General features: G+C 56.8%; 1 protein-coding gene across 1 annotated transcript; it reads left to right on the forward strand.

Moving 5' to 3' along the window:
* Positions 1-2,553: 2,553 nt before the first annotated feature.
* Positions 2,554-9,691, forward strand: KLHL40 (kelch like family member 40). Its single transcript, XM_043886716.1, has 6 exons — positions 2,554-3,768; positions 5,275-5,435; positions 5,662-5,769; positions 5,976-6,161; positions 8,013-8,159; positions 9,132-9,691. The coding sequence occupies exons 1-6, from the start codon at positions 2,608-2,610 to the stop codon at positions 9,241-9,243; spliced, it is 1,875 nt and encodes a 624-aa protein (XP_043742651.1). The 5' UTR covers positions 2,554-2,607; the 3' UTR covers positions 9,244-9,691.
* Positions 9,692-9,749: the final 58 nt, after the last annotated feature.

Below are 9,749 nucleotides of genomic sequence, written 5' to 3' on the forward strand. Positions count from 1 at the left end.
ATATCAAGCCCTGGAGTCATGCTTTCTCCCTCCCACATTGATCCCCGGGCATGTCCTAGGGTGAAGACAGAGTGAGAGGGGCTGGGATGACACAGGGCTGGCCATGACTTCATGACTTGGTAGTTGTTGAAACGGGGTGCTCGGTACATGAGAGATCAGTATATTACTCTTTCCTTGGAAATGTTTGCATTTCCCATCATTGTAATTTAAAAATAAACAGTGGTTCCCCATTTCACAGAGGGCAAAAAAAAAAAAACGGTCTGTACACTGGTCATACATGATACCACCCCCTCTTACCTCTCTGCCTTCATCTCCTACTCACCCTCCTCATTCATTGCTCACTGGCTTCCTTGCTGTTCTTGGAACAGGACAGGTGTACTCCTGCCTCAAGGCCTTAGCACAAGCTGTTCCCCTGCTTGGAATGCTCCTCCTCCATGGTTTAAACCTGCTCAAGCATAGTCATCTCAGTGAGTCCATCCTGACTATTCCATTTAAAATTGTGACCTCTGCCACCCATCATTTTCCATGCCCCTTTCCCAGCTACCTATTACCACAGCAGTTATCATCCGACACCCTGTATAACTATTTACTTGTTGCTGTTCCCCCTTGCCTCAGCTGAAGTTAAGCTCCAAAAAGACAGGAATTCTTACTTGATGTGTTCACTGCTGAATCCTCAACATTTAGAATAGTGCACAGTAGGTTCTCGATGAATGGATGAGCCACATATAAACATTCTAGTAGAATGCCTGGTAGGAAGTGAGCACCATGGGACTCATCATAATCTAAAAATATGCCACTGAATCATCTGATAAATATAAGTTAATTGTTCAGCCAGTACCTTCTGTCCTGGTCTTTGGAAAGTGAGACAACGAATAACGGACATTTTCTTTGGAATCAGCAAGGCAGGGAGGGATTCCCACAGTCTTAGGAAGTGGGCAGATCTGCTTCGAATCCTGGATCAGCCACTCGCCAGCTGTGTGACTTAGCCACATGGCTGAGCTTCTCAAAACCTGGTCTCCTCACTGATGGTGCTGGATGGAAATGTTCTGCAGTATAGGGCTGGGCTGGAGGCCCCTGGGTGAGCCTCTGCCCTTCCCAGAAGATAGGACTATTTCTAGGTGATCCTACCTAGGTGCTATGTCCCTATGAGATCTGCTAGAGGGGTCAGCAAGCAATGGTTGAGAGCACTGCTCAGGAGGGACAGGCATTGACATCACTGGGATCACAAAACTGGGTGGTGACTCAGTCCTGGCCCAGGCTAAGCCCCCCTCGATAATCCCCCCGCCCCTCAAGCCTGAGGTTATAAACAAGTGACTCAGGAATGATGGGAGAATGCCCCATAACAGTTCACACCAGTGTCTTGGGGGCTAAATTTAACCCACAGCTGCAGCCTCTGGCACTTTGGGAACAAGTTAATCTTGGTGGCTGAGGCTGATGTGTGTGTGCATGTTGTGGAGTGGGGGGAGGTGGTCAGCGGTCCAGAGCAGGGTGGGCATTGGGACTGGCTGCCCCAGACCTCTACGCGGATCCCTTAGATACTAGACAGGTGTAGGGACCCCAAGGCTGGGCAGGTTCAGGTCAAGCTTAGGATGGACAAAGAACTGAGCATAGACAGCTTTCCTGGAATATTCAACTCTGAGTGTAACTTTTTGTTTGTTAGTTTTTTGATCCCTGGGTGTTTTAACAGCTAGAATAGTTGAACCTACAAAACTGAATCTAGCACGTCTGACAGCTTACAATGTGAAAGCCTGTGCCTGTGTATTGACAGGGACACAGAACCACAGTGAGTGGTACTGTGTGATTCTGCCCCTGCACAGAACCACAGACTCACACAGCAGTGTGATTCTGCTTTCGAATCACAGCAGAACTGAACTGAAGCCCTTAAAAATCGAACTCACCCGTCTCTTCACTGTGCAGGAAGGGAAACTGAGGTGCAACAGAGTGATCTGGCCTTCTCAGGCCCCACAGGAAAGTGGCAACTTTGTTTATTCGAGTGTCTTCTTGCTTTCTTGCACAGTCCAGGGAAGATCTCCGAGCTGGGGGAGAAAAGTCTTCCCATTTTAAAGCTGAGGCAACAGGTTCCCCAGGCCCAAATTCATTGAGTGGGAAACCTGAGCACACGGTGTCCAGGACTGGGTGGAGGGAGATACACTCCAAGGAGGATAGGAGCAGCTGGGCAGAAAGGCCCAGAAGGCCTGGAGGAAGGGAGACCCTTGAGGGATTGGAAGGCTTATCCCTCCTTGGACTGACAGACAGAGCTTGGGTCATCCCCTTCCCTGAGGGGCATCACCTAGACCAAGGAAAGCTGTCAAGGCCTCACTGCGCTCCGTTTAGAGAGGAGGCAGGGAGGCCCTCATCTTTCAGGGAGGACCGAGACACCCCACCCCAGTCCCATGAACCCCCGGGGGGCTGAGTCAAGGTTGCTCTGGGTGGGTGGGGGGGGGGGGGGGCTCAGCCCAGCTGTCCCCTCTGCGTCATGTGCAGGAGGCCAGGCAGCTCGTCTTACAGGGCCCGGTCCAGCTCTATATATAGCCCGGCTTGGACAGCTGCGTAGACTGCGTGCGACCCAGCAGGAAGGCAGGGAGGGCGGAGAGGAGGCCACCCACCATGGCGCTGGGCTTGGAGCAGGCCGAGGAGCAGCGGCTGTACCAGCAGACGCTCCTGCAGGACGGGCTCAAGGACATGCTGGACCACGGCAAGTTCCTCGACTGTGTGGTGCGGGTGGGTGAGCGCGAGTTCCCGTGCCACCGCCTGGTACTGGCCGCCTGCAGCCCCTACTTCCGGGCGCGCTTCCTGGCCGAGCCTGAGAGCGCAGGCGAGCTGCGCCTGGAGGAGGTGTCCCCTGACGTGGTGGCCCAGGTGCTCCACTATCTGTACACCTCAGAGATCGCGCTGGACGAGGCGAGCGTTCAGGACCTGTTCGCCGCGGCGCACCGCTTCCAGATCCCTTCCATCTTCACCATCTGCGTGTCCTTCCTGCAGAAGCGCCTGTGCCTGGCCAACTGCCTGGCGGTCTTCCGCCTCGGCCTCCTGCTCGACTGCGCGCGCCTCGCCGTGTCTGCTCGCGACTTCATCTGCGCGCGCTTCTCGCTGGTGGCCCGCGACGCCGACTTCCTAGGGCTCTCAGCCGACGAGCTCATCGCCATCATCTCCAGCGATGGCCTCAACGTGGAGAAGGAGGAAGCCGTGTTCGAAGCGGTGATGCGATGGGCAAGCAGCGGTGACGCCAAGGCGCAAGCCGAACGCCAGCGCGCACTGCCCACGGTCTTCGAGAGTGTGCGCTTCCGCTTGCTGCCACGCGCCTTCCTGGAGAGCCGCGTGGAGCGCCACCCTCTCGTGCGTTCCCAGCCAGAGCTGCTGCGCAAGGTGCAGATGGTGAAGGATGCCCACGAGGGCCGCATCACCGTGCTGCGCAAGAAGAAGAAGGAGAAGGGGAAGGAGTCGGCTGGAGCCAAGGCCACTGACAAGGGCACAACTGAAGCCAAGGTGGAGGAGGAGGAAGAGGAGGCAGAGCGCATCCTACCCGGGATCCTTAATGACACCCTGCGCTTTGGCATGTTCCTGCAGGACCTCATCTTCATGATCAGTGAGGAGGGCGCCGTGGCCTATGACCCGGCAGCCAATGAGTGCTACTGTGCCTCCCTCTCAACCCAGATCCCCAAGAACCATGTCAGCCTAGTGACCAAAGAGAACCAGATCTTCGTGGCTGGAGGCCTTTTCTACAATGAGGACAACAAAGAGGACCCCATGAGCGCTTACTTCTTGCAGGTGCCTGGCCAGCCTTGGGAGGGGCGGCCAGTACTGACTTCTGGGCACTGGGGGGCGCCTTGGGATCCAGCAGAGGCCTGTGTCTACTTGTTGGGGAATGTCATTGGGTATAGGCTGAGATGTAGACCAGGAAAGATGAATGACAGCCACTTGCCTGGAGGCTGAAGATCGTTATAGGCAGTTGACAATAAGATGTATAACTTTGGTGTCTCAGTTTCAGGGAGAAGTCAGCTTTCAGATGGTCAATATGTTGGAGGCCCTAGCTCTGTGCAGGGATTGAGGTCAGGGACAGTGAGAAGGAGCAAGGTCAGTGTAGGGGTCCTGGCTAAGACCTGTGCATGAAGCTGGGACTGGAATGTGGAACAGTGTGTCTCAAACAAAGGGGCCATCCTCCCTTCCCTTCCCATTGCACAGATAAGGAAACTGAGGCCCAAGAAGGATCAGGAGAGCGGGGTGCCTGGTTCAAGTTACAATGTGACAGTGGGATCTCAGAGGGCAAACGTCGTTTCCTCGTGACTGGCCATGTAGGTTTAAGCCTTGCCAGTTGGGTGAATTTGGAGACATGGAGGGGAGGGTGCAGTGCTTCTGGGTGGGAACCAGTGAGCACGGAACAGAGATGGGAAGGAGCCTAATGAGTAGTGTGCTTACTGAGGCCTAACCAGGCTGGAGATGGGTGAGGGGCAGCATGGTGCCAGTGTTAAACTGGGGGTGGGGGGTGGGGAGAGCATCTCCGCCAGCCAAGGCACACGGTGGGTGCATTGTGTATTCTCTCTAGGCCTCTGTTTGTAAATGGTGATATTATACTTCCTAGCTTGATAAAGTTGTCTGAAGGTTAATTGATGGTTATAAAGTGTTCATCAGCATAGTGCTCAGCCCTCAGAAAACTCCACCAAAAGATGAGCCACCAGTATAGTTATTAACAGACTGTTGGGAATTCCCTCTTGGTCCAGTAGTTAGGACTCCACTGTTACTGCTGGGGGGTGGGGTTGGGGTGGGGTTCAATCTCTGATCAGTGAACTAAGATCCCACAAACCATGCGAGTGTGGCCAGAAAATACGACTGCTGGAGTGCACAAGGCCACAGACTTATTACACTGTAAGTCTGAAGGAGTGGGTGGCTGTATTTGGGCCTTTCCTGTGTAGTGGGATGGGATGGAAAACGGGGCAGGCACGCCTCAATTCAGGAACTGTACTGGGGAAGGGCCAGGGCGGCAACTGGGCCTCCCTCTCAGAGACTCCTTCTCAGCTCTGCAAGGGATGCCCCATCACGGTGCTATAAAAGTGATCTCCGGGCCCCTGTGGGGTCGGGACCCTCGGCTGTCCTCAGCCCGATAGGAGGAGGGGCACTGCCTCCAGGCACCGCCTCCAGGCTGCGCTGGCCCTACCTGCAGGCCCGGACTCCTCAGGACCCGGGGCGGCGGGTGGACAGAAGGCGCTGGGCCGGGGCTGGGGAGAGGGGTTGATGAGGGGGCGTGAGGAGGTCGCTGACTGGCCGCCCGGTCCGCAGTTTGACCACCTGGACTCGGAGTGGCTGGGGATGCCGCCCCTGCCGTCGCCGCGCTGCCTCTTCGGACTGGGAGAGGCTCTTAACTCCATCTACGTGGTCGGCGGCCGAGAACTCAAGGACGACGAGCAAAGCCTGGACTCCGTCATGTGCTACGACAGACAGTGAGTGCGGGCTGCGGGGCGGGGCCAAGGTTCGGGGGCGGGGCCAAGGATCCGGGGGGCGGGGCGGGGCGGGGCGGGGCGGGGCGGGGCGGGGCTGGCAGGTGAAGTGGGAGCGAGGAGCTGAGCGGTCTGGGGAGTTCCGGTTAACAAGTTGGGTGCATCCCAACACGTGTTGCGTGGTGGGCGGATGCAGAGACTGACAGCGCCTTACTGCCCTCCCCTTTAGGTCGTTCAAATGGGGCGAATCGGACCCGCTGCCCTATGCCGTGTACGGACACTCGGTGCTCTCCCATATGGATCTGGTCTACGTCATTGGCGGGAAAGGCAGCAACAGGTGAGGCCCGGGCTTGGAGCGGGGACTGCAGCAGCCGGGTCGGCGGGCGGAACCGAAGCCGTCTCCCCGAGGCTGTCAGGGGTCTGTCCTGCCTGCCTTGGGAGGCAGCTGGAGGGACTGGACCAAGGGAGAGAGGCGGCTCTTGGTCCCCGCCCCCTCCCCCCGCCTTCTCCTTTCTAACTGCCCCCCCCACCCCGACCCCATAGGAAGTGCCTGAACAAGATGTCGGTCTACGACCCTAAGAAGTTCGAGTGGAGGGAGCTGGCGCCCATGAAGACTCCCCGCTCACTCTTCGGGGCCACCATCCATGACGGCCGCATTTTTGTAGCTGCTGGGGTCACAGACACAGGGCTGACCAGCTCAGCCGAAGTGTACAACATTGCGGACAACAAGTATGGCTGCTTCCCGCCTCCCCGCCCCCTTCCACAGGACAGCCAGGGACGAAGGTCCCCACTGTAACCCTCTGGCCCCGTGGCTTTGGGCCTGTGTCAGCCCTCTCTGTGTCTACCCTGGCAGGAATCATAGCACCTACTTTGGGTCTCCACTGTTGAGCTTGGACATCAGCACAGACCTAGCCCCTTTACTCTGGTCAGCAGTGAGATGGCTTCCCCTAGAAGATGGGGCAAGTGTTATGGCCAGCCAGGTCTGCAGGCAAGAGTTCCCAGGAGATGCCAGGTTCCTCATTCAGAGACTCATACCGGTCACTGGCCTGATGGCTAGAGATAACAGCAGTAACCAAGATAGAAGCTGCTCTGCCCAGGGAGGTCAGGAAGAAAACTGTGCTAGCAGGCCAGTTGGACTCTGCCAGCTAAAGGAGTGGTGGGAGGATGCCTGAAGGCAAAGGAAGGCTAGTGCCAAGGCAGTTAGGAGGAAAAAAAGGCAAGCCCATGGAGAAAAGGGCTTTGGTCAGGCTGGATGGAGTGTGGTGGGTGAAGGGAGGTGGGGTTGGTGGATACTGGGGCTGGAGAGATGGCCAGTTGGGCTAAGGCACTTTATCCCCAGAGTAGTGAAATGCCTCCGATGGGTTTTAAGCTCCCATCTGTGTTTTACCAAGATGCCTCATGGCAGACCATGTAGAGAAGAGATTAGGGACTTCCCGGGAGGCAGGGGTACAGCTGTGTAGCAAGTGCTGATGGTGGCCTGGAGCTGGGGGTACAGCAGTGATGGGGCAGAAAGGATGCACCAGAGAAAGATCTAGGCCAGTGTTTCTCACATGCACAAGAATCTCCTGGGGATCATGCTAGAATGCAGATTCTGAATCTCAGGTCTGGGGAGGGATCTCAGAGTATATTTCTAACAACCCCCCGGGTGATGCTGATAATGCTGGCCCATAGGCCATACTCAGCAGCAAGAGTTCAGGAGACAGAAGCAGCAGGATTTAGTAATTGATTGAATGGTGGGGGTGAGAGGGACAGGTGGATACTTTTGTGTGAGGCTGGGACGTCATTTATTGAGGAACTATTGAAGTTAGGTAGGAAAAATGAGGGTCCACTTAGAACATGTGGATGTGAGATGCTTGGGGGTGTCCAGGAGGAGCCTACAGGACAGAGAGAGGGCTGAGCTGGAGGGTGGGATCTGGGGGTCAACAGTACTCCGTGGGGACAAGCTCCCTCAGGGGAGAGAGTGTGAGTGGGAGAAGCTGAGGCCCAGGTTCTGAGGGACAGCAGGGGCAGATGCTTTATTCAGCAAGGAAACCTACGAGGTGAGGCTGGGGAGCTGCAAGGTGAAGAAAGTCATGTCAACAGAGGTGTGTACTGTGGGCCCTGGATTCCAGAGACCTGAATTCCGGTGCTTGGGAGAGGGGTTTTGGAGGGATGGAGGTCCAACCTCGGGAGTTAGGGGGAGTGAAGGCAGCTTGAGAGGCTCTGGGCTGTGAAGGGAAGAGGGATGGGGCCGGAGTGCACAGGATGGTCTCAATGGCGACTGAGGTGGCCAGTAGGAGTTGGTTTAGGAGCAAAGGCGGGACCTTGGGGAGATCCCTGGTGGGTTTCACGGGGGATAGGTTGGATGGAATGATAGGGGAACAGTGAAGGGAAACGTGAAGGGCAAAAGAATGGGGAAGAAGAGAAGACCAGAGGGTGTTCCTGAGCAGTCAGGGAAGAGGAGGTTGTGCTTGCAGAATGGATGCCTGGGAGTTGGAGTTTGAAGGGTGCAGCTGAAGCTATGGATGCTGGCAGGGGATAGTCACTGGGCTTGCCAAGGCCCATGGGGGCACCCCCCTCATGCCCCCTCCTTCCCATCAGGTGGGCACCCTTTGAGGCCTTCCCACAGGAGCGCAGCTCACTCAGCCTGGTCAGCCTGGCGGGCACCCTCTATGCCATTGGTGGCTTTGCCACTCTGGAGACGGAGTCCGGGGAGCTGGTTCCCACAGAGCTCAACGACATCTGGAGGTGAGCCTGGCCCCAGGGAGGGAAGAGGAATTGTGAGCAAGGCTGGCTGGGCACCGAGGCAGTGCCTGGCAGGCTCATGGGCGGGGCAGAGCTGACCGCCTTTCAGGGAACCCTGTGGGGACGGGACAGCAGACATGCCTTGCTTAGCCCAGGGTCTCTCCATTTGGTTGGGAAAGTCTGGGTGCGCACACATGGCAACGCACCCCACTATGGGGTATCAACAGTGTCACAGTCAGAAGCCGATGCCCAGGTTAGGACCCAGACCCACAGAAATGGGCCCCAGGGAGCAGAGTGGGCTTTTCCTCTCTCCTCCCTCCTGAGGGAGAGAGCTGGACTGGGATTGAGAAGTAGCTGGATCCTAGCTTCTCAGTGCCTTGCTTCTTTGGCTGATCCTACCTGGGGGTGGTCCGGAGAGGTTTCAGCCCTCTGGGGCAGCTTTTGAACCTTCAGTGATGCCAGTACTGCAGGCGGCCTCTAGGGGGCAGCACTGCTGGGAGAACAGGACCCAAGACATTGAGGGTGGTGGGGGTTACTTCTTGGAGGGTTCAGTTCAGAAATTCTCAAGAGGAGGGGATTGAGGAGGTGTAGACCTTCCTGGAAGGAGGTGGACTTCCAGGAGTATGGGATTCTTGGAACTTCCCTGGTGGTCCAGTGGTTAAGACTCCATCCTCCCAATGCAGGTAATGCAGGGGGCATGGGTTCCATCCCTGGTCAAGGAACTAAGACCTCATATGCTATGTGGTTAAAAAAAAAAAAAGAATGTGGAATTCTTGAGAGGGAGCCCTTCCTAGAATGTAGGTGTTCTTTAGGTAGGTGCCTACCCCTTTCCCAGAGCATGAAAAGGAAGGAGGTGGGCCTGGGGCTGGGAGGCAGCACCTCCCAGGGGTGGCCTGCTGCACTCTTCCTGCTGGGTCCCACCCTGGACTTGGCTGACTGAACTCTATGTCCTTGTCCCCACTCCTCCCACCCCAGATACAATGAGGACGAGAAGAAGTGGGAGGGGGTCCTCCGGGAGATCGCCTACGCCGCCGGCGCCACCTTCCTACCTGTGCGGCTCAACGTGTTGCGCCTGACCAAGCTGTGACCTGCCCAGAGGGCCTCAATGTGCCCTGTCCCCCATGCTGTAGACCACAGAGGCCTGGCCTTCTGGGTGGGGACTCCAGGGAGGAGTCCCTGGCAGAGGAGTTCGGCAGAGGCAGAGCCCACCTGGATCCCATCCCGTCATGGTGCCCCAGGAGCTGCTTCAGCTGGGACAGGGAAATCGCTGCCCAGTGCTGGGCCTTCGGGCAGGGATAAGAAACTTTTGGCCTCTCCAGTGTCTCATATCCCCCAGTGTTCTTGGTCTATGAGGCAGAACCTCACGGGGTGTCAGGCTGCACCCTGGTCCAGTCCCAGACTGGCTGTGTGCCGGTAAATGCCCCACAGGACTCAGCCTCCTCGCCTGTCAGGTGGGGAGCAACCCCATCTAATGCACCTTGCAGCCTGAGTAAGTCTCCTTCTGCGAGAAGAATAAAGTGCCTTCCGAGCAAGCAGCTGAGTCTGGGATGAGATGCTCCAAGCAGCAGTGACCAGGTGGTTTGAAGACCTGGG

Source organism: Cervus elaphus, chromosome 24, assembly GCF_910594005.1.
Source record: "Cervus elaphus chromosome 24, mCerEla1.1, whole genome shotgun sequence".
In the NCBI taxonomy this organism is placed as follows: Eukaryota; Metazoa; Chordata; class Mammalia; order Artiodactyla; family Cervidae; genus Cervus; species Cervus elaphus.

Bases quoted from the DNA above. Each gene is read 5' to 3' on its own strand.
- KLHL40 (XM_043886716.1), top strand. From the start codon at position 2,608: ATGGCGCTGGGCTTGGAGCAGGCCGAGGAGCAGCGGCTGTACCAGCAG. The intron at 5,770-5,975 runs GTGAGGCCCGGG...CCGACCCCATAG, and splicing joins GGCGGGAAAGGCAGCAACAG to GAAGTGCCTGAACAAGATGT. The intron at 6,162-8,012 runs GTATGGCTGCTT...CCTTCCCATCAG, and splicing joins TACAACATTGCGGACAACAA to GTGGGCACCCTTTGAGGCCT.